This window comes from Neofelis nebulosa, chromosome 2, assembly GCF_028018385.1.
Source record: "Neofelis nebulosa isolate mNeoNeb1 chromosome 2, mNeoNeb1.pri, whole genome shotgun sequence".
In the NCBI taxonomy this organism is placed as follows: domain Eukaryota; kingdom Metazoa; phylum Chordata; class Mammalia; order Carnivora; family Felidae; genus Neofelis; species Neofelis nebulosa.
Window position 1 is genome coordinate 212,937,053 of NC_080783.1, and position 24,553 is coordinate 212,961,605.

The 24,553-nt window shown below is 43.7% G+C and overlaps 1 protein-coding gene and 1 long non-coding RNA gene across 3 annotated transcripts; one reads left to right on the forward strand and one right to left on the reverse strand.

Moving 5' to 3' along the window:
- Window positions 1-647: 647 nt before the first annotated feature.
- CFAP107 (cilia and flagella associated protein 107) lies at window positions 648-14,968 on the reverse strand. Of its 2 annotated transcripts, XM_058719021.1 has the most exons (5): window positions 14,618-14,968; window positions 6,828-6,941; window positions 3,336-3,513; window positions 1,942-2,144; window positions 648-899 (listed from the first exon to the last, which is right to left on the reverse strand). In XM_058719021.1, the coding sequence occupies exons 1-4, from the start codon at window positions 14,729-14,731 to the stop codon at window positions 1,963-1,965; spliced, it is 588 nt and encodes a 195-aa protein (XP_058575004.1). In that variant the 5' UTR covers window positions 14,732-14,968; the 3' UTR covers window positions 648-899; window positions 1,942-1,962. The 2 variants fall into 2 exon arrangements, with proteins under 2 accessions (XP_058575004.1, XP_058575003.1); XM_058719020.1 differs by lacking the exon at window positions 648-899 and having other exon boundaries at window positions 1,769-2,144.
- Window positions 14,969-15,038: 70 nt separating this feature from the next.
- Window positions 15,039-23,051, forward strand: LOC131505452 (uncharacterized). Its single transcript, XR_009258401.1, has 2 exons — window positions 15,039-15,129; window positions 22,794-23,051. It is a non-coding gene; the product is annotated as an uncharacterized LOC131505452 (long non-coding RNA).
- The last annotated feature ends 1,502 nt before the right edge of the window (window positions 23,052-24,553 follow it).

Sequence of the window (24,553 nt, forward strand, 5' to 3'; positions counted from 1 at the left end):
CTCTATGGTCTGTTCCCTCATCTGTAAACAGAAATGGCATTTATAATCCCTATTGGGGCATGTACTATATAGATGGTGGTGGTGACAAGGCAATGAGATAATCTAAATTAGGCCCAGATCCCGGGCCTTCAACCCAGAATAAATATTAACTTGGGTTTTTCCCCGCCCCAGCTTGTTTTTTTTTTTCTTGAGTATTTGCTAGAATGTGGTAGCAGGTGCCAAAAATGTAAGGAAAAGCATCACGGAAAATACTTCTACGCATTCCTTTTTCTCCAAAGCAGAGAAAACAACTGTTTGTCGTAGCAGATGTGAGATGGGCTGGCAGAGACTCAGAATTGCGTTGATGCACCGCCATGGACAGATGGCCGGGTTCTAAAGTATGGAGGAGCAGAAAAGCGACTTCCTCTCTGATGCTGACAGAAGGATTCTAGGTGGGCTCGCTTTTCCCTGAGTCAGAAGTGAGAGGGCCTGGGTGGCTCTGTCAGTTAAGCTCCTGACTCTTGATTTCATCTCAGGTCATAATTTCACAGGTTCGAGCCCCGTGTCAGGCTCCTAACGTGGGATTCTCTCTCTCCCTCTCTCTCTGCCCCTCCTCCCCTCCCTCTCTTGCTCTCAAAAATAAACAAATAACTTTTTAAAAAAAGAGGTGGGAGAAGCCAAGATCTTGGAAGAATAAGGGGTCTTTGGACATCAGGATGGGCTGGGGTCTGGATGGAGGTCCACCCTGCAGACAGGGGTTGGGGAGAGCAGCTATATGGAGGCTCGAAGTGTGGAACCGGACTGGGTCGTGGTGAGTGGGGTACAGCGTGGGTCCAGAGAGGAGCCCCCAAAGAGACAACAATTTATTCATCCGTCCAGCCAAGGATTATTCAGCACCAACTCTCCACGGAGCACTGCACCTACAATAATGAACGCAGATCATCAGGGTGGAGGCATCAGGCAGGGAAGGCCATGCAGAGAAAGCAGGCTATAACCATCCAACTGTGTCAGTGAGAGAGGACAGAGGAGGCCGGCCACTCTCAACCAGAGGCTGGACTCCACGCCAGGTGGCAGAACATGCCTCTAGGGACTCCATCCTGGGCGAGGACAGCACCAAGTCCCTGAGCCAGGACAGCGCCCTGTCCTTCTGTCAGGGGGTCCACCCTTGTTCCAAGACACTCACCGAAAAAGCCCCCATTCCCTGGAGTGCCTGGGTGGCTCAGCCAGTTAAGCGTCTGGCTTCAACTCAGGTCATGATCTCTCGGTTCATGGGTTTGAGCCCAGCATCGGGCTCTGTGCTGACCTCCCTCTCCGCCTCTCCCCTGCTTGTGCTCTGTCTGCCTCTCTGTCTCTCAAAAATAAATAAATGTTAAAAAAAAATCTTTACATAAATAAATAAAAAATCCCCCATCCTCAAACTCAATTCTGGAAAAGATTTGAGAGCTTGGAGGTGGAGGGGAGATGCTGTGTGTCTCCCTTCTTCTGAGCCCCTGGGGAGACAACAACGTGCTGGGCACCCCTCCTCCCCCCCCACCACGGATGGCCAGCTCCTGCAGGGTGCCTGCCCTCCCCATAACCACATTCGACCCTTCCCTGGAGTTCTGCAGCGGGTCTCGTGGTCAGACCCCCTTCTCCATGGACCAGACACTCCTGGAGGGCGTCTATGTGGTGAGAACCTGCAGGAATCACGTCACCTCTCTGGGCCTCAGTTCCCCCTCACATGAAAGGCCAGGGGAGGAACTTAAGAGTCCTGACATTCTGCAGAGTTGTGCATATAGCTGTCACTCCATTGCCTGGAAGAGCTTTAATTATGGGATGGAAAAGAAAGGAGCCTGAGGGTTTGGAGGACACAGACCATGAACTAGGGGCCTCAGCCGGGCTGGATTTAGCACTCTGGGTGTGTCTGCAGCCACCTGCGGCCTGGCGGGTCCAACAGCACATTGGGGCTCCGGTCGGACCCACCTGCACAGCCCGTGGCCGTTCTCAGAAGCGCGGGACAGGGTGCAGGCGAGGGGGAGGGACAGGGATGGCGTGCTCCCGCCGGGACATGGCACACAGCGGCGGTCTCGGGTAGGACGAGGTGTAAATGCTCTCCCTCGGGGCAGCCCTGGGCGTGAGCCACCTCTGCTTCAGCTGCTCATAGAGTCCATAGTTGGTAGGGGGAGCTGCAAGAGAAACCGGGGTCTGCGTGAACGGGACTGGGCGTAGACTGGCCGGGGGACAGCGCGGCGGGGGCCCTGGGGGTTTCCCGGAGCGAGGCTGGCCGGGCTCCGGAGGGAAGAAGGGCTTGCGGGGGGCCGGCTCCCTGTGTCCTCAGGAGGGACCAGGCGCCGGTCTGTGGGCCTCGGAGAAGTCAGCGCCGTGACTGGTTAAGGATGGAGGGGAGCGTCCTGCCCCAGCGGCGAAGCGAGCAGTGCAGGCGTGCGAAGGCCGATGTCGAGGACAAACCCCAGGGTAACGGGGCGTGGCGCGCAGCTCACCATCGGACCCCTTTGCGTGGAAGGGTGGGAGTACAAAGCATAGGGTGCAGAGAAAGAGGCATGGAAAGAGGCAAGGGGCAGCTTGAAATGTAAATCAGATCAAGGCCCTCTCTTACAAAAATCACTCCAAAGTCCTAGTTCCGCTGGAAGGACACGGTCCCCCTCCTCACTGTGGCCTCCGAGCCCTGATGTGGTCTTCCCGTACTCCTGCCTTTTCACTTGCCATTCCCTTGCCTGGAATGCTCTCCCACCCCACCCCCCCATTCCTGTATGGCTCCCTCCTTCTCGACTCAGCTATCTCTCCCAGAAAGACCATCCGGCATCATTCCACCCAAAGGAAATTCACAAACACCCGCCTCATTTTCTGTTGCTTACCTATAAGTTTTCTTCACGACGCACATCCCTGTCCAAAATTACCGTATTTACTAGATCTTAAGGTATCTTATGCATGCATGGCGTCTGATCTGAGACCCACTGGAATGACGACTCCCCAAGGGCAGGAATTTCTCCCCTGTGTGTCACTCCTGTGTCCTCAGGTGCTCCCGCAGGGCAGGGCCCCTGGGAAGTAACAGTCCCCATTTAGCACAGCTGCCTGATCCGAACGTGCAGCGGTGTTGTTCCTGCCACCTGTGCTCAGGTGACCATGTTTCCATGGTGCACGCAGGTGAGGGCTCCAGTGCACGGCCAGCGTCACCTCTGTGTCAGGGGGCGGGGGCAGGCAGCAGCCCTGGGGGGAAACGGGATTCTCCCGCTCTCGGGTCATTCTGATGCCCTCGCTGCGCGTCTTTCAGCCTGTGCCCGGCACACCTCAGCCCTACGTGGCTGTGGGCCCCTCACAGCCCACTACAGGGGGGAAATCCTGAATTATACAAATACCAAGAAGGGGGAAGTCTGCTTTCTCCGGGAGCCACAGCAACTTGTGTCCACTCCAGGTGCGACGCGGGGGCAGGCTGGGGTTGTAATTATGCCGGTTGTAATGGTCGTCATATGTGCTAATCAGATGGCAGTGTGAGGGCTCCTGGTGGTGCGTCAGCAGGTGTTTGTACGGGAGCCCCTGGAAGGACAGACACAGCGGGTGTGTTACTGGTCAGAGCAAGGCATCCACGGGGCGGTGGACGGAGGCAGAAACTGTTGCCACCGAGGCTCGTGGTGCTGATGGCGAGGAGGCCTCCACGGGGGCCGGCGGCGAGGGTCTGCCGCCTGGGCCCTCAGGGCCACCAAACGGGAGACGCGGTTGTCTGGCCCACCCGACACAGCTCACCTTCACACACACATTCCATCTTGGCTGCAGTCCGTTCTCCATATGAGGGCCCCCAACCCATGCCAAGTCAATTCATCCCTAGAATGGGCAGTGGGGACACATTAAAATGAAAGTCAGGACATCCAGATGAATGGGAAGAGTCAGAACCATCTCAGTGCTGCCCTGTGATCTGAAATTATACCCTTTGATTTGTCTCGAGTCTCATCCATCCAAGTGCCTATTTCCATGGCGAGAGAAAGACGTTGAATACCGAGCCTGACATATGCACCTTGTATTTCAATCAGTTACTATGGGAAGAATCAGAGCATGTCCCATAAATTGCCTTCTCCTGCAAAGGATTTACGGCTCCCTCAGCTGGAAACTTGGGGAGCGATTTCTTTGGTGGGGGTTATTTACAAGGAGAAGAAAGCCATGTTCTCCTTATTCTGGGACGTTTGCCTGCATCAGTGCTTTTCCTAAGAAAATCCTCTTGGCCCTGCAAGGGAATCTTGGAGGACTGGGCTGATTTACAGGGGAAGATAATGTGGATTTCCATGCCTGTTCTCTTGTCTGGACCAAACAGGGAGGTCTGTGTCTGCTATGGTCTGGAAACGCTGACTGCACATAATATTTCAAGTTAGTGGTTCCATAAATAAGTCAGATCACAATGCCGAAGGGAGACAAGGGGGGAGGCACAGACATTAAGCAGGGGTTCCCAAGATCCGTATCACTGGGTGCCCAGAGTACATTTCCAGCGCCAGGGAGGGCACATTGGCGGGGGGCGGGGGTTCCCATGAACCAAGGGAAGTGTTGGGGGGGGCATCATGGCAGGGAAAGGAGGAAAGCCACAAGTTCCTCTTGGTTTGGGGTGTGGCCCTGCTGTCTGGATTATGTACCTAGGATTTTTGTTTTGATCAGGTATGGTCAGGTGGCAGAGAGGGAGACAACTGCCTTTGAAAGAAACAGTTTTGAAAGACATGCCACACCACATGGGGCCACATTAGGGAAACACCCAGAAGGAGAGGACGAGAGAGAGCATGACCCAGGTTGTCCATGTGGTTTCCAAGGGAAGGAACAGGTGAGGCAGGATAGTCAAGTTTGAGTTGAGGATTACAGAGTTTGAATGATTTCAGCAGGCTCTGAGCTATAGGGGTGCCCATCTTCTTGGTGCCAGGCCCTGGAGTGATTTGGGGCAAAAGGATATTGACTTGGCATAGAAGCGTTAGATAAAAGAGGTGGTTGGGATATGGGCTCTGGGTTGGTTGCTTTGTATCCTACAAGCTTGTTTATAGGCAAGTTGTGTACTATCTCTAGGAATTAGCAAGCCCTGGGAAGACAGTCTCTCCAGGATCAGCAAGTCCCCTAAGATGTCGAGCCATCTAAAATACAAAACATAGGGGGCGCCTGGGTGGCTCAGTTGGCTAAGCGTCTGACTCTTGATTTTGGCTCAGGTCATGATCTCACGGTTCATGAGTTCGAGCCCCACATCAGGCTCTGCACTGACAGTGGGGAGCCTGCTTGGGATTCTCTCTCTCTCTCTCTCTGCCCCTCCCCCACTCACTCTCTCTTTCTCTTTCTCAAAAATAAATAAATAAACTTTAAGAAATTAATAAAATAAAATAAAATACAGAACATAGAAAGTTTGGTTAATACACCTGCCTAGGGGCAAAGCACAGGAAGGGGGTTTTCCCTGGGGAATGTTAACCCCATCTATCCAAAGTCAATTTGAAGGGAGATCAGCATTTGCCTAAGAAGGGGGACGTGTGAGGTGGGGGATGGGAGAGGTGCAGAATGAAATCCACAGAACAGCTGACGGACTGAAACGGCTGTTCAGAAGCAGCGCTGTGTCCAGGGTCCCTGGCACACAGATATTTGAACAGAGTCCTTAGAAGCGAATATCTGATTGCTTGGTTCTATTTTGTGTATATGTTGGCAGGGGGCTTCTTAATTTTAAACAGACTGTGTGTGTGTGTGTGTGTGTGTGTGTGTGTGTGTGTGTGTTTATCTCATCAGGGTTTGTTATGAGTCCAAAGAGAGGACACCTAATGTGTATTGAGAACTAGCCTAAGTACTTATGTATTGATAACTGGGGACCAGGATCCCCAGATCATGGGTTTTTATTTTGACTTCCTTACATTAACAGGCATTTGGCACGCTAGTGGCAAAGGCTAGCAGCTCCAGACCATCAGCAGGGTCTGTGGATGCCAGCGTGCTCCAGGAAAGTCAGTGCAATCCAAAGATGCCAGGATTGTCCAGAGATTCCAACACAGCCCAGCGGTGCCAGCACAGAGCTGAAAATTTGCTGCTATTTATACTAAGATGGACCCCCAAAATGCAGAAGACAGAGTCAACTCCAGCAGATAGCGTAAAGGAATATGAAGATACTTCTTGCTTGATTTACAGACCGGCCACCTGCTTTGTCCCTTACCAACCAGCCAAACAGTTTTGGACAAACCATTGACCACACCTGGGACACCTTTTTATCTGAAAAGGAGGTTGCTGGGCTGAACTATCTCTCAGATCCCTTCCAGCTCCAAAATGCTTCCATCTGACAATGTCCACCCCTCACTGTGGGCCCCCACCCTGAGTTTAGGCAGGTAAGAGTTAGATGGGTCATGGTGGGGGACGTGTCCTGAGGATGCAGTGCCCTGCTTCCTGCTCTGGAGGCCTGTGACACAATGATGCACATAGGCCCTCAATGAGTGAGAGAGGACAGAATGGCCCTTGATTTTATACAAAAGAACAGGAAGTTGGGGCATAGATGATGCAAAACACTGCCGTTCAAGCATCACCGCTACTTGTTTTTGGAGGACCTCCCCGATTTCCTCACTATGTTCACCTAATTCAGTATTTACCCTTTGCCTACCTCCTGTTGGGAAAGTGTGGGGGAACGGGGAAAATGATCCAAGAAAGTGCTGGGGTACGGGGCAGAGGGAATGCTACTGGCTTGAGATTTGGTGGGTTGTAAATAAAGGTGAATGCCATCAGTGGCCCCCGGGTGGGGGAGGATGCCCGCGAGACTGCTCCTGTGTCCCCAGAGGGAACCGAGCCTAGAAGGAGGTGGTGTCTCCTGAGCTCTGGAGGGGATCCCAGGCCTGAGTGTGGGGGCCCCCACCTCCCCCACTTACCTCCACTCTCCTCTTGCCATACCACCTGGAGATCTGGTCGGGTCTGTGGCCCGGGAAGGGGACATACTCTTTTCTGTAAATGGACTGAGGTGTTTCCTCCATGGCTTTGGTGAACTGAAAAAGACCAAATACTCAGGATAACTTCTGTGATGCACCTTCTCATGCTTCTGTAGTGTCCCCTCCCCTCCTGGGCTACGGGAGGCTGGGAAGAGGAAGGATAGACACGACCCCAGGGCAACAGCCTACACAAGCCGGGCTTCATTTTGCCCCCTCCCTCCCAGAGCTTGGAAAGGAACATGCTCAGGCCATTGGCACCCCACTGCCCAGACCCACGCCTCAGGAAAGCTGTTCCTTGGGTCACCCGACCACTTGTCATGGTCTGCACCTGTTCCCTTTGTCCTCTCTCTCCCTGCTATCCACTCCTGCTAGCCTCCTTCTTTTCTTCTTGTTTTCCTCGCTCTTCCCAGTTCCACTCTTTTTCCCCCCATTATCTTATGTCTCCTGGTTCAGTTCTTAAACATTGATTGTGGTAAAATATACGTAACAAAATTTACCATTTCAACCATTTTTATGCACACGGTTCAGGAGCATTAAGTACATTGATATGGTTGTACAGCCATTAACACCATCAGTCTCCAGAACATCATCTTCTCACACTAAAACCCTGAACCCATTAAATGGCTCCCTCCCCAGCCCCTGGCATCCCCCATTCTACTTTCTGTCTCTATGAATTTGACTCCTCTGGGGAGCGCACACAAGTGGAATCCTACAGTATTTGTCCTTTGGGGCCTGGCCTATGTCACTTAGCATAGTGTCTTCGAGGTAGGATTGTCTTCCTTTTCAAGGCTGAATACTGTTTCGTTGTATGTATATGCCAACTTTTGCTTACCCATCCTACCTTTGGGCTGCCTTGAATAATGCTGCTACACACATAATGTATGAACCTCTCTCTTCCAGATCCTGGTTTTAGTTCTGATGGTTATAAACCCAGAACTGGAGTTGCTAGATGATATGGTTGTTCTATGTGTACTGTTTTTAGCAACTGCCATAGCTTCTGTCTCCCACAGTAGCTATACCGTTTTACATTCCCACTAGCAATGTACAAGGGTTCTGATTTCACTTACATCCACACCAACGCTTATTATTTTCTTTTTCTTTCTTTTTTTTCAATATTAGCCATCTTAATGGGTGTGAAGTGGTATCTCACGGTTTTGACTTGCTTTTCCCTAATGACCAGTGATGTTGAGCATCTTTTCATGTGCTTTTTGGCCATTTGCATAACTTGCAGGAATATCTTTTCCAGTTTTTTCCCCATTTTTAATTGTTCGTTTGCTTTTTTGCTGTTGAACTTTAGGAGTTCTTTATATATTTTGGATATTAATCCTTTACCATATGTAATATTTGCAAACATATTCTCCCATTCCATGGGTCACCTTTTCACTCTGTTGATAGTGTTCTTTGATGCCTAAAAGACTTCAATTTTGATGAAATCCAATTTATCTATTTTTTTCTTTTGTTACCTATGATTTTGGTGTCCTATCCAAGAAATCATTGCTAAATCCAATGTCATGAAGTTTTCCTCCTATGTTTTCTTCTAAGAGTTTTACCATTTTAAGTCTTACATCTAACTTTTTGATCCGTTTTGAATTAATTTCTGTATGTGGTGTAAGATAAAGGTCCAACTTCATTCTCTTGCATGTGGATATGCAGTTTTCCCAACACCATTTGTTGAAAACACTGTTTTTTCTCCATTGAATGATCCCTGTTGAAATCATTTGACCAGATATGTGAGGACTTACTTCTGAGCTCTTTATTTTATTCCATTGGTTTATATTACTGCCTTTATGCCAATATATCAATATTTGGTTACCGTAGTTTGTAATAATTTTTGAAATTGGAGAATGTGAATCCTCCAACTTTGTACTTCTTTTCAAGATTGTTTTGACTATTCTTGAGAATGGTCTCTTGAGATTCCAAGTGAATTTTAGGGTGGATTTTTTAATTTCTGCCAAAAATATCATAAGGATTGCATTGCATGTGTAGCCATTTTGGGGTGGTATTGACATCTTAATGATATTAAATCTTTCAATCCATGGACATAGGAGGTATTTCCATCTATTGGCATAAACTTTTCATTTCTTTCAGTCGTATTTTGTAATTTTCATTGTATAGGTCTTTTGCTTCTTTGGTTAAGTTTATTCCTAACTATTTTATTCTTTTTGATGCTATTATAAATAGAATTTTTTAAATCCCCCTTTTAGATAGTTCATTTTTAGTGTATAGAAATGCAACTGACTTTTGCAATTTGATTTTTGTATCCTGCTACTTTGATGAATTCATTTGTTAGTTTTGACAGGTTTTTCTGGGGTTTTTTGTTGTTTGTTTTGTCTCTGTATGTGTGGTCTCTAAGGTTGGTACATATAAGATCCCATCATCTGCAAACAGAGATAATTTTACTTCTTCCTTTCCAATTTCTTGTTATTTCTTTTTCTTGCCTAATTGCTCTGGCTAGAACTTTTAATACTATGTTGAATAGAACTGGCAAAGCAGGCATCCTTGTCTTATTCCTGATCTTAGAGGAAATTATTTTTGGGTTATTTACCACTGAGTACGATGATAGCTGTGGGCTTTTCATTTATGGCCTTTGTTATGTTATAGTAGTAAAATACTGAGTAAAATTCACAAGAAAAGCCATCTAGTCATGGACTTTCATTTGGGAGATTTTTTTTAAACGTTTATTTGTTTATTTTTTGAGAGAGAAGGAGAGAGAGAATCCCAAGCAAGCTCCTCACTGACAGCACAGAGCCCGGTGCGGGGCTCAGTTCCACAAACCATGAGATCATGACCTGAGCCAAAATCAAGAGTCAGACACCTAACCAACTGAGCCATCTAGGTGCCCCAGGAGATGTTTTTATTACTGAATCAATTTGCTCACTAGTTCTAGAACTATTCAAATTTTCTATTTCTTTGTGACCCTTTCTTCAATATGTACTCTCCTTATTTGGTTCTTGTAACAGTTTTTGACTTAAAGTCTACTTTTTATGATGTTGGTATAGCCATGCCACTCTCTTTTGATTGTTATTTGTATGGATATCTTTTTTCACTTCGAACCTACGCATGACGTTAGATCTAAAGACTGTCTCATATGTGTCATATACTTGCATCCCAGGTTTGCGTTTTTCCCCCCATTTGCCAATCTATGTCTTTTGGTTGAAAGTTTAATCTATTTACATTTAAAGTAATGACTGTCAGGGGAGGACTTCATTTAACTACTTTGTTATTTATTTTGTTACAGGGTTTTTGGTCCCTCATTTCTTCCATTACTACTTTCATTTGTGTAGTTGACTTTTTGTAGTGACACATTTTTATTTTCTTCTCGTTTCCTTTTGTGTATGCTCTGGAGATATTTTCTTTGTAGTTATCATAGAGATTGCATATGATATCCTAAACTTATAATAATCTTTTTAATAATCTACTTTAAACTGGTACCAACTTGACTCAGCTCAGACATAAAAACTGTGCTCCTGTACAGCCCTGCCATCTCCCATTTTATGTTACTGATGTCATAAATGGCATCTTGATATATTTTGTACACATTAACATGGATTTATAATTATTTTTATGCATTTGGTCTTTAAATCCCATAAAAAAAGTGGAGTTACAAACCAAAATCACAATAATAGTGGTTTTTATATTTGTTCATGTGTTTAACCTGTACCAGAGGTCTTTATTTCATATGACTTTGAGTTACTGTCTAGCATTGCTCTGTTTCTTACAGGGCAGGCTTAGTGGTCATGAACTCCTTCTGCTTTGGTTTATCTGGGGATGTTTTAGTTTCTCCTTCATTTCTGAAGGACAGTTTTGGTAGCTATAGTATTCTCAGTTGATAAGTTTTGTGGATTTTTTTTTTTTTTAGCACTTTAAATATATCACCCCACCCCTTTCTGGACTACATGGTTTCTGCTGAGAAATCTACAGATAATCTCATAAAGGCATCTTTGTACAGTGATGAGTCATTTTGATTTTGCTGCTTTCAAAATTCTCTCTTTGTCTTTGATTTTCAACAGGTTGAGTATAATATGTCTTTGTGTGGGTCTCTTTGGATGTATCTTTTTGCAATTCACTGAGCTTCCTGGATTTGTAGATCTGTATCTTTTCTCCAAATTTAGGAATTTTTCAGCCATTGTTTCTTCAAATACTCTCTCTACTCCTTTCTCTTTTTTCTCCCATAATGTGTATACTGGTCTGCATAACGGTGTCTCATAAGTCCTTAGACTCTGTTCACATTTCTTTCTTTCTTTCTTTCTTTTTTTTTTTTTTGTCTTCTCAGACTCAAGAATTTCAAATGATCTCTCTTCAAGTTCTCCGAACACCTCTAGTGAATTTTTTCAATGTAGTTATTGAATTTTTCAGCTGCATAATTTCTATTTGATTTCTTTTTATAATTTCTATTTTTTATTGATATTCTTATTTTGTTCATATATCATTTTCCTGATTTCCTTTAGTTCCTTTGTTCATGTCTTTTTTAAGCTCTTTAAGCATATTTAAGACTTTTAAGTTTTTGTTTAGTCCTTCTGATGTCTGTCTTTCCCCAGGGCAGTTTTCCCCACTTGGTTTTCTTCCCTTCGGTGGGCCATGTTTGACTATTTCTTTGTATGTCCTGTAATTTTTTGTTGAACGTGGACATTTGTAAAAACAGCCCCCTATCATAGTCTTTGCAAACTGGCTCCATTTAAGGGAAGATCTCCACTAATTAACAGGGCATGTTCTGAGGCTTGGAATCAGCCTGATATGAAGGAAGGCTTAAGTTCTCAGGAGTTTTCTGAGCATGCATCTCGCCTGGGCCTGTGTGTGTGTGTGTGTGTGTGTGTGTGTGTGTACCTTTGTATTTAGTCTGTATTCACAGCTACTTTAAAATGCCTTAATTTCCCAAAGAGTGTCTCCCCTGCTTCTTCTCAAGGCCCTTTATGTTCCGTTGTATTCCTCTACCTGTAATCTCAGGCCTCAGACCTTCACTGGTTTGTAGTCCCCTGGCAACTTTTGCTCACTGTAACCAGTCTGCTTTCAACAGCCTTTCTTGGCCTGAAACATGAACTATGACACTTTTCCCCATCTGAGCTCTGAGTCAAGCAAAACAGAGACCAGTTCTTTAGGCAGCCTCCAGACAGATTAAAACGTTGCCCCATTCAATAGCCAAAGTACGGCAAGAGCTCAGATGTCCATCAACTGACGAATGGATAAAGAAGATGTGGTTTATATACACAATGGAATACTACTTGGCAACGAGAAAGAATGAAATCCTCTCATTTGCAACAACGTGGATTGAACTGTAGGGTATTGTGCCAAGTGAAATAAGTCAGTGAGAGAAAGACAGATACCATATATTTCCATTCATATGTGGAACTTGAGAAACTTAACAGAAGACCATGGCAGAAGGGAAGGGGAAAAAATAGTTTCAAACAGACAGGGAGGCAAACCATAAGAAACTCTTAAATACAGAGAACAAACTGAGGGTGGATGGGGGGCGGTGGGGGAGAGGGGAAAATGGGTGATGGGCACTGAGAAGGGCACTTGTTGGGAGGAGCACTGGGTGTTGTATGGAAGCGATGAATCACGGGAATCTACCCCTGAAACCAAGAGCACACCGTATGTTAGTTAACTTGACAATAAATTACATTAAAAAAATAAAAATAAAAAGTTTGATGTCCAAAAAGTAAAAAAATAAAAAAATAAAATTTTAGCCCTCTTTTCCTCTTTGCAGAAAAAAAAAAAAATGTGCCTCTACTCTCTCTGGGCTCAAGGGAGAAGGAATGGCCGCTAAGCCACTGCTTCTCTGAAACTGAACTATGCTGTTCTAAGGAGAGAATGGGGGAAAAAAGCAACTAAAAATACCTTAGAATTTCCTACCATTTTGAATGTGACTTTTTCTTTTTTATTTATTTATTTATTTATTTTTTAATTTTTTTTTTAACATTTATTTATTTTTGGGACAGAGAGAGACAGAGCATGAACAGGGGAGGGGCAGAGAGAGAGGGGGACACAGAATCCGAAGCAGGCTCCAGGCTCTGAGCTGTCAGCACAGAGCCGGACGTGGGGCTCGAACTCACGGACCGCGAGATCGTGACCTGAGCCGAAGTCGGACGCTCAACCGACCGAGCCACCCAGGCGCCCCAATGTGACTTTTTCTAAACTGGGCCTTTTTTTGTTCACTGTGGACCTTTAACTATTTCCCAGAGCTCTTGTATAGTTGTTTTAGACAGGCCATAGTTGTTTCTTAAGTGTTTCCATGGGAGAATAAGGAGCTGGAGCTTCTCGTCTACCAGGTTTCTGATATCACTCCAACTCTGCTCTCTTTGTGCAATCTCTTCTAAGTATAGGACCAACCCATAGTATTCCTGGATACTACCTCACCCACAAGAGCCTGGAGGATTGCTCAGCCAGTTCTTCTTGCCCTTGGAGCTTCTCTTACACACACCCTTACTCCCCAAATAAGGCCAAGTGAAGTCAGAGCTAACAATGGCCATAGACCACATCTAGCCAGAGGGCTGGTGAATTCCAATGTTCTCCCCGAAAACAGTCTTTACCGATTCTCAGAAGTCACCACCAACCTTCTCCACACTTAAACCAAAGCCTCCAATTGTATTTCACTCTCTTTTCTTTGCTCATTTCCCAAGAAGAAATGAGGATGTCTACATGTCTCTGCAGACATTTAAGTGGCTCAGTCTTGATTGCCACTAATGAAGATATTTAATTTCAAGTAGGCCAATTCAGGCAAAGTATTTTTGTTGTGGCCTTAAAATACACGGGAACACCAAGAGCCCATTCGTTCTGTTTTGAAAATAAAAACTGAGGGGCGCCTGGGTGGCTCAGTCGGTTGAGCATCCGACTTCGGCTCAGGTCATGATCTCGCGGTTTGTGAGTTCGAGTCCTGCGTCAGGCTCTGTGCTGACAGCTCAGAGCCTGGAGCCTGCTTCAGATTCTGTGTCCCCCTCTCTCTCTGCCCCTCCCCTGCTCATGGTCTGTCTCTCTCTGTCTCAAAAATAAATAAAAACATTAAAAAATTAAAAAAAAAAATAAAAGAAAAACTGAAACGCACAGGCCGGGCAAGGTTGTGGAACAGGTGCCACAGAGCAGCAGCCCATCCCTGGACATCAATGTAGAAGAGTGGCAAGCCTTCCCTGGCAAGTACCACACTCTGGGAAGGGCCAGGCCAGGGAGAACGGATGTTCTTCAGGTCAAGATGCAGAGGAATTAGAGACAGGGAGCACCAGATGCCTAGAAACACTCCACTGAAAATAATACTGTAAGGCACAGCTATATTCATACCTGTGCTATCGTGTTTTCAAGCTATACCAGGGACCTTGCTGATTACTTGAATGTAACTCCTCTCTGAAGAGCACAGAGACCCTAATGCCCCATTCTTTTTTTTTTTTTTTTTTTTTTAAATTTTTTTTTTTTTTAATTTTTTATTTATTTTTGGGACAGAGAGAGACAGAGCATGAACGGGGGAGGGGCAGAGAGAGAGGGAGACACAGAATCGGAAACAGGCTCCAGGCTCCAAGCCATCAGCCCAGAGCCTGACGCGGGGCTCGAACTCACGGACCGCGAGATCGTGACCTGGCTGAAGTCGGACGCTTAACCGACTGCGCCACCCAGGCGCCCCCTTAATGCCCCATTCTTAAGATGTAACTATCTATGGCCCCTAATTTGGAAATAGTAATGACCTCACTCCTACCTCTGCCTGCCAGTCCATCCCCCAAGCCCTCTGTCCACTCTCTCCCTTTCCTTACCTTCCTCCTCTCTTCCACCCAGTTTCCAGTGAGCACTCGGGTTGAATACTTGGTCTCCACCTTCCAGCCTGGGGTAGAGAACGACTGTGGACTTACCGCAGTCAAAAACTGCATGGTAAGTGCTTGCCCCGAGTCTTTAGACTTGAGACAGTTTCAGGCTTTAGGGGTGGGTAGATGTTATGAAGTTGCTGACTGTAGGGTGTCTTTCTCTCTTATCGTCCCAGCCACTCTTCTGAGTGGATAGAGACGACGCCCTGCCAACTTCACAAAATAGATGGGCCTGAGAGTCTGCTTTCTGCCTCCGGGGAGAGGTGATGTGATCTTGGATTCCCTACTGTTGACTGTCTCCATGGTGATAGATTGTGTATAAATACTCTCCTGAAGGGAGAAGCTGATTCTTCAGGAGCAAAACTGACCTCATAAAAACCACCACAAATGCAGGAGCCAGAAGGGCTTGGTGTTCGTGCTGTGACCCCGTGAGAGGCATCATCTTTAAGGCACTCTTTACAAGGGTGAGTTGAGATGGTCGCAGTCTACCACTACGTAATGAGTACTGATGTGTGAGGCCCACTCTGAGATACCTGTGTGCATTCACCCATTTGACCCTCACGGCAGCCCTTTGAAGCAGGTGCCATCGTTCCACCCTTTTACAGATGAGAACAGTGAAGCAAAGAGAGACCAGGTAGCTGTTGAAAGTCCCACGTGTGGGAGAGCTGGGATTTAAATCCAGTCTGATTCAGGCCTAGACCCTTGGGCTCCACTCAGTGCCTGTCTGCCCCTTTGCCCAAGGAGTTTCCACAGAGAATCCTATCTTTGTGCTCAAACTGATGCTGTATATGGTTCATTTGGTTAGTCCTCATTCATCCCACAATCCTCTCACTGACCACATGCTACATCTTGGGCACTGAGCTGCGGCTATAAATGCATCAGTGACTAGACCAGGGTCCCATCCCCACAGAACCCAGTCCGATGGGAGAAAGACTATTATTTTGTTTATTCACTAAGCAAAGGAGTCTGGAAACCACACGTGGAGGCCACACGTGCCTCCTCCCTCTACCACCTGACTCCTGTAGTTGTCACTTCCTTTTTTTTTTTTTTTTTTAATAGGCTGAGCACCAAAGGGTGTGCTCCCAAACACTAATGCTTAGCCTTGCCCATTTGTGGACTTGATATAAATGCAACCGTAGAGCATGTATTCATTTGAGTCTGGTTTCCTTTCCTCAATATGGTTAATGTTTTTAAGATTCATTCATGTTGCATATAGCTGTGGTTACTATGACTATTTTGGATCTAGTATGTGTCTCCTGGTACCCAGATACAGCCATTTCTCTAGAGCTGTACTTCTCAAATTTCTAGTTTCTTAAAAATTATTGAGGACCCAAAGGGGCTTTTTAAAATGTGGATTGAGGGGCATGTGGGTGGCTCAGTCGGTTAGGCATTCAACTTCTTGATTTTGGCTCCGGTCGTAATCCCAGGGTTGTGGGTTTGAGCCCCATGTCGGGCTCTGCGTTGAGCATGGAACCTGCTTAAGATTCTCTCTCTCTCTCTCTCTCTCTGTCTCTCTCTCTCTTCCTCTGCCTCTCTCCCACTCATGCTCTCTTTCTCTCTCTAAAATAAAAAAAAAATTTTAAACTAAAAGAACTAAAAAAATAAAATAAAATAAAATATGAATTGTATTGGTGATCTGGAGCCAGATCATGGCAGTGCATGAGAGCCAACTGTGCCCATCTCTTCCCAACACCATATTCTGTAAAATCACATCAGTAGCTCAACATCAGTCATGGTGGGAACATTTGTACCACAGAACAGGCAAACTCGGGTTAATATAAATATATTGACTATTATTTATTGATTTCAAAAAAATTCCATCTGTTATGATATATTGTCCTGTGTAAAGGAGAACATCTAATATCACATAGATATGTAGTTAGAAGAGAGAGAGGTATTTTAATAGACTTTGCAATTAATTGTGGATATTCTTCAATACTACAGGAAAACTCAGCGGTAGTTTCTTAAAGGTTAGTTACAAGGTGGAATCTGAACCTATTCAGGCAACTCTTTGAACTCTGTTACATTAAAATCTACTTGTTGATTTTGTGCTTTGAGGAGACCTTCCAGTTATTTGTGATTTTGTTACATCATGGTGTCATTTGAATACCTGAGCTGTCCAGATCTTTCAAATGTTGACCTATTATACGATATCTTAAAAATCTGTAGGATCTTAAATATCACTAGTGATCTCATCAGAAGAGCATTTAAGTGTTAGGAAGTTGACAAGTTCACAGTGATGGATACAAGTTCTCCAAAATTCTAATTTTAGCTTGAAAGCTAAACTGTTGTCATTGGCAACAGCTAATGTCCACTGTTTTCCCTGAAGTGTCAGACTTATTTTGTTCTTTTTTTTTCAATTTATTTATTTTGAGAGAGAGAGAGAGAGAGAGAGAGAGAAAACGAGCAGGGGAGGGGCAGAGAGAGAGGGAGAGAGAGAACTCCAAGCAGCCTGATAGTGCACTGATAGTGCAGAGCCTGATGCGGGGCTTGAACTCACAAACCGTGAGATCATGACCTGAGCTGAAATCAAGAACTGCACACTTACCTGACTGAGCCACCCAGGCGCTCCTACTTCGTTCACTTTTAAGAAAACATCTGCCAAGTGTTCCAATTTGAATATTCATGGTTTGTCCACCCATCATGCTCTCAAGTAACAGTCGTATTTAATTTAAAAAAAAAAGTCTACCTAATGCTGCTCACAATTTCAGCAATTGCACACAGCTCTCTTTTTCAAGAGAACATCATTCTTGGGTGCGCAACAACAGAGCTTAACTCATACCTACTTTCTGTTTCATCACATGGCGTGTTAGAAAGATAACCGCTCAAAGGTCAAGGTTTAATAAAGTTAGTAATTTTTACTTCTTCATCAAGGACATCCTTAAGGGAAACTAGCATTGTGATCATTATTAGTTATCTCACTGCAAAGCGTGTGGTGATGGAGAACACGACCGCGATCACCACTGATGCCCCTGCCTTGATTCATGCATCGGGCACCAACTGTTTTACCCACCACTGCTTCTACAGCCCAAGTGCCAATGCCGACATTGTGGAAAGGAGTGAATAACATCTTAGCATTAGTAACAAAATAGTTTTGACCTTGCAGGTCTCCTGAAGGAAGCTTGAGGATCTTGCTTTGGAAACCTCCACTCTAGGATACATAGATACACCTAGCAGTGGAATTGTTGGGTCATAGAGTATGTGTGTCTTCAACTTTGCTAGATAGTGCCGAACTGTTTTCCAAAATGTCAATTTGTATTCCCCCCATCAGCATGTATGAGTGTGTGTTTCCATCACGCCACACCCTAGAAATTTTTCACCATCCTAAACAGAAACTCTGTACCCATCAAAACAATAACGCCCCATTCTTACTTCCCCTAGACCCTGTTCTACTTTCTGTCTGTATCAATTTGCCTGTTCCGGGTACCTCATATAAGGGAAACCATATAGGGTTTTTGTTTGTTTGTTTTTTGGTTTTGGTTTGTTGGTTTGCTTTGGTTCAGGTTGGTTTGGTCCTGCTTCTTTCACTTAGCCTAAGGTTTTCAGGGTTTGTCTATGTTATAGCATGTGTCAGAATTTCACTCTGAATGTCCTTTTTCAGAATGAATAATGGTTGAATAATAATATTCCATTATATGCGTAGACCACACATTGTTTATCCATTTGTCTGTTGATGGGCATTTGGATTGTTTCCACCTTTTGGCTATTGGGAATAATGCTGCTGTGACCATTGGTGTATAGGTATCTGCTTGAGTTTTTCCCCTTTCAACCTTTTGAAATACCTAGGGATGGAATTGGCAACACAAAACCATTTCCCCCAGTGCTCACACCATTTTACATCCCCACCGGCAATGCATAGGTGAGGATTTCTCCACATCCTTGCCAACCCTTGTTGTTTTTCATTTTTATTAATAGCCCATCTTAATGGGCGTGAGGTGACATCTCATCATGACTTTGATTTGCATTTCCCTAATGACTAATGATGTAGAACGTCTTTCCATGTGCTTATTGGCCATTTGTGCATCATCTTTTTTTTTTTTTTTAGTTTTGTGGGTACAATTTATTTATTTATTTTTAGTTTATTTAAATTCACGTTAATTTACATACAAGGTGGTATCAATTTTAGAAGCAGAACCCAGTGATTCATCACTTATATACGACACCTGGTGCTAATCCCAACAAGTGCCCTCCTTAATCATTAGAAAAATATCTTTTCCAGTCATTTGCCCATTTTTTAAATGGGTTGTTTGAGAGTGGTTTCTTTTCTTTTTTTTTTTTTTTTTTTTTTTTTGCTTTTGCTTTTGTGTGTGTGTGGTTGAGTTGGAGGAATTCTTTGTATATTTTTGATATTAATTCCTCATCAGATACATGATTTACAAATATTTTCTCATATTCAATGTGTTATCTTTTCTCTCTTGATATTGTCTGTTCCTATGTATTTTACATTTTATGCTACTTAAATGGATTATTTTCTCTTCACTTTCTGATTCTTGCCTACATATTAAAATGCAGTTGATTTTTTTTTACAGATGATAACTTTATATCCATCAACCTTGTTAACTCTTATTAATTCTACTGGGTTTTTTTTTGTAGATTCCTTGAGAATCCACATGTAAGATCACAGCATCTGAAAATAATAACGATTTTATTTCCTCCCTTTCAATCCCTATTGGTTTATCCTTGTCTTTTTGCATTGCCTAGGACCACTAGTACGATGTTAAGTAAAAATGTTAGGGAACAACTCTTTTCCTGTTTCTGATACCAAGGGGGAAAGTTCTGTGTTTCACCATTAAGTACGATGTTTGCTATACGTAGATTTTGTGAATGCCATTTATTAGGTTAAAGAAATTTTCTTCTCTTCTAAATAGCTGACAGGTTTTTCCCCCATAAATAAGTGCTTAATTTTTTGCATCTATGAAGATAATCACAGTTTCTTTCATTGAATGTATTAAGTATCACAAATTATATTGAGTTTGTTATATGAACAAATTCTCCAATGTTAAACTGATCCTGCATTTCTAGTATAAACCCAACTTGGTCATGATATATTATCCTTTGTATATATTGATGGATTTAGTTTGCTAAATACTTTTTAGAAATATTTATATCTAGAGGCGCCTGGGTGGCTCAGTCGGGTTAAGCGTCCAACTCTTAATTTCGTCTCAGGTCACCATCTCCCAGTTCATGAGATTGAGCCCTGCATCGGGCTCTGAGCTGATAGCACAGAGCCTGCTTGGTATTCTCTCTCCCTCTGTCCCTCCCTAACTCATGCTTTCTCTCTCTCTCTCTTTCTCTCTCTCTCTTTCACTTTCAAAACTAAATAAATATTTAAAAAATATTTATACCCATGAGTAAGATTCTCACAGCCTGTCATGTTCATTTCCACTCTCCTTGTGGAATTTTATTACTAGGCAAGCCTCACAGAAAGAGTTTACCTGCTTTTCATATTCTCTAGGTCAATTTATGTAGGATTAAGTTCATTTTCCCCTTAATATTAAGTAAATCAAGGCATGTGGGCCAGGAGATTTACATTTTGTTTCAGTTTGTTTTGATTCAATATCTTTTATTATAAAATGAATCATATTTTGTCTTTTTTTGTGGGTGTCAGTTTGGTAAACTATATTTTTCTGGGAATTCACACATTGCATCCAAATTTTCAAATTTTTAGTATATGTTGCTCATAATTTCCTCTTATTATCTTTTTAATATCTCTAGGATCTGTACTGAAGTCTCTTTTTATTCCAAGTATTTTCTATTTGTGCCCCCCTTCTCTTCATTGGTCCCATCAGATGCTTACCAATTTTCTCAGTGTTTTCAAAGAGCCCAAACAAGGCAATATTGATGATCTTTACCATGTGGTTATTTTATATTTTAGAAATTTTGCCCCAATGATACAAAAAATATATAAAGGGGGTGCCTGGGTGGCGCAGTCGGTTAAGCATCTGACTTCAGCCAGGTCACGATCTCGCGGTCTGTGAGTTCGAGCCCCGCGTCAGGCTCTGGGCTGATGGCTCGGAGCCTGGAGCCTGTTTCCGATTCTGTGTCTCCCTCTCTCTCTGCCCCTCCCCCGTTCATGCTCTGTCTCTCTCTGTCCCAAAAAATAAATAAAAAACGTTGAAAAAAAATATATATATATATAAAGATAACAAATACATTGAAAACTACACAATAATTTTTTAAAGATATTATTTTTAAATAATCTCCACACTCAACATGAGGCTTGAACCCACAACTCTGAAATCAAGAGTTGCTGACTCCACTGATTGAGCCAGCCAGGCGGCCCTATAAAATACTTTTTAATGCTAATCTTTCAACCACTTTAGGAAATTCTTAGCCACCATATGTTCAAATATTGTTTCTGCCTCCTTTCTTTCTCCTTGCTTTCTGGACCACCAACTACATATTGCTATACCTTCTCACTGAATTTTCAATGCCTCTCGTCCCCTCCTCTGTGTTTTCTACCCTTTTGTCTCTCTGTGCCTGATTCTGAATAGTTTCTTCTGACCTGTATTCCAGCTCACACATCCTCTATCAAGTGTACAATTAAGCCCACCCACTGGATTTTTAGTTTGATTTGTTGCATTTTTCACTTCTAAAATTTCTGTTCAATTTATATATACGTCGTGTTTTATAGTTCCAATTTTTAATTTTTCTACCTTTTGAGTTTTTAAATGTTTTTTAATGTTTATTTATTTGAGAGAGAGAGCGTAAATTGGGGAGGGGCAGAGAGAGACACACACACAGAATCCGAAACGGGCTCCAGGCTCTGAACTGTCAGCACAGAACCCAACGTGGGTCTCAAACCCATGAACTGTGAGATCATGACCTGAGCTGAAGTTGGTCGCTTAACTGACTGAGCCACCCAGGTGCCCCTGAATTTTTAAATTAGCACTTTTTGCCTTCCAAATTTTCAAATCTATGGATTTATAGATTAAATTTTAAATTTATGGATTATATTTATAGACGTACATATAGATTTACTTGTTATATTTATATAATTATACTTATAAATATATTTATACAGATTTTTATCTCCTTGGAGAATGTAAGCAGAACTATTTTACAGTGTGTGACTCTTTTTTCTATTTTATTTTGTTTTGTTTAATTTTTTAAAGTTTATTTATTTTGGGAGAGAGAGAGAGAGAGAGAGTGTGTGTGTGTTTGTGTGTGAGTGGGACAGGTGCAGAGAGAGAGGGAGAGAGAATCCAAAGCAGGTTCCACACTGTTAGCGAAGAGCCCAATGGGAGGCTCGAACATACGAACCATGAGATCATGACCTGAGCCAAAGTTGGGTGCTTAACCAACTGAGCCACTCAGGAACCCTGACTGGTGCCTAACTTAAACTGTTATTTCTGTGGCTTCTTTTTGCTAGCTTTTCTCTTCTCATGTACCTGGTGCATGAAAAATTACTTGCAAAAATAATGTAGGTCTAGGATGACTCATCCTCCTGCAGAGATTATTGCCATTTGCTATTCCAGTCTCCTGTGGACATTAGAAATTGGGGATCACTTTCATCCAGGGGCAGACATTTTGGTCATTGTATGACCCCAATACTGTGTGCTAGAGGTATTGTTAGAGGAAATACAGCATACTCTGCAAGCTCACAGAAGGATCCAACCCTGCTTGGCTTTCCAGAGAAGGTGAAACCTGAGAGAGGGATCATAGATTGACTTCTCCTCTCCTTGTCCAGCATGGCCTAGAAACACTTCTTAAAAGATGGCCAATTTGCTTCGGGTTATTTCACAGGCAATGGGATGGTGGTGGGTGGTAGATTTGGAACTCAGACACATTTGGCATCAACTTGAAGATTGCCTAAGTCAACCTTGGTTTCCTAATCTATAAATTGGGAGGAAATATCATGTGCATTATGAGATTATGAGAATTCACTGTAATGTCACCTATAAAACACTTCATAAGATGTTTGTCACATATAAGGGGTAGATAAATATTCAACCCCTTCTTCTGTTTGTGCCTAAACCCAGTTTATGTTGGTGGCAAAATCCATTCCTTTCCCTACATTAGAGAATCATAATTTGGGAAATTGGGAAATTGAGGGCTTTTCCCTATGACTAGAAATGCTTTGAAACTGAACCCCAGGCACTGACTTATCTGATTCAACTTTGTGCAGCAATTTGCAAGACAGCCAGCTACAGTGTTGGGGCAGAGATGTTCTTGCTGGGGAACAGAGCAAACCATGGCAACCATGGGAATGAGGAGCCAATCTTCTGATTCAGACATCCATTGTTTTCTTAGACGAGATGCAAAGATGTTGGAGGCAAGAGACCGATTATATTGCAACCTTCCCTTGACTCCTCAGCTGATTCTCATAGAGGTTCATTTGAATTAAGGAACTTAAATACAGGCATGCCATGCCAACTTGGTCGCACCCTACTGCTTGTCAAGCCAATCAATTTTTTTTTTTTTTTTGTCTTTGGGATGGGTGGTTATGATCTATTTCCCTCCCAGTTGAGATCTGCTGAGAAAAAGGGAATGGGACAGGCATTTTGGTAACATCCACCGACAGGTAAAATATGCCCAGTCAACACTTCTCCTTCTTGAATCTATCACAGAATCACATGTGTAAAAGTGTGTGTGTGTGTGGGGGGGGGGGGGTGTATGCAGACACATTCACTACGGATTTATTTGTAAAAAACCGGAAAGAGACCAAACATTGGGAATTCCCACTAGTTGGGAATGGCTAAGAACTATAATATAGCCACACTGGGGAATATTTTTATGCAGTAGCTAGAAAGAGTAAGGTAAATCTGTATTGTTTACTAGGATAGATTTCTGGTATATCATTGAAAAACACTCAAGTGTAACAACATGTACAGAATATCTTTTATGTACTAATATCTAGCAAAACCATCCCACAAAATAATGCTTCATATTTTCCATGGGTACATATCTGTGGATGTAAAACCATAGAAAGAGGCTTTAAAGAGTTGAAAGACCACCCCCAACCAAAAAAGGTAACAGTGGATACATCCAGATAAAAGGGGATAGATTTAAGGGAGGGTGGTCAAAAAGGATTTTAGCCTTATCTCTGGTATTTGAAGGTTTTATTTAAAAAGATAATATCTTTGGAGCACCTGGGTGGCTCAGTCGGTTGAGCTTCTGACTTCGGCTCAGGTCATGATCTCGCGGTTCATGAGTTCGAGCCCCGCATCGGGCTCTGTGCTGATGGCTCAGAGCCTGGAGCTCGCTTGGGATTCTGTGTCTTCCTCTTTCTCTGCCCCTCCCCCACTCATGCTCTGTCTCTCTCTCAAAAATAAACTTAAAAAAAAACATTAAAAAAAATTTTTAAGATAATATCTTTGTCTATCACTTACATAATGTAAAGTTAAATTTTAGGGGCGCCTGGGTGGCGCAGTCGGTTAAGCGTCCGACTTCAGCCAGGTCACGATCTCGTGGTCCGTGAGTTCGAGCCCCGCGTCAGGCTCTGGGCTGATGGCTCGGAGCCTGGAGCCTGTTTCCGATTCTGTGTCTCCCTCTCTCTCTGCCCCTCCCCCGTTCATGCTCTGTCTCTCTCTGTCCCAAAAATAAAAAAAAAAAAAAAAAATGTTGAAAAAAAAGTTAAATTTTAAAGGTAGAATGGAAATATTATGATTGAGGGCATGGTAAGCTGTAATATTGTCCAAAAAAAATATCTGCTGCCCCTCTCTGGGGAGGATGATGCTTCTCTGTGCTATCAATGTCAGACTTGCTCTGGTCAATGAAAGGAGAATGGAAGCTTGAGGAGTCAGTGTGTGATTTGCCGTGTTCTTTTCTCCTCTGCCACAAGACTGGAGACATATCAGAGAGAGGCTGTCCCATCAGCCTGGATCCTGGAGTAGACAAATGTGGAGCAGAGCCCCAGCCAACCTGTGAAGGCCATGCAACGTGTGA

Coding starts and splice junctions, on each gene's coding strand:
- CFAP107 (XM_058719021.1), bottom strand. CDS start 14,731: ATGCAGTTTTTGACTGCGGTAAGTCCACAGTCGTTCTCTACCCCAGGC. Junction 6,942..14,617: donor GGGTGGAAGAGAGGAGGAAG/GTAAGGAAAGGG, acceptor GGTCTTTTTCAG/TTCACCAAAGCCATGGAGGA. Junction 3,514..6,827: donor ATGGCAAGAGGAGAGTGGAG/GTAAGTGGGGGA, acceptor CTGTCCTTCCAG/GGGCTCCCGTACAAACACCT.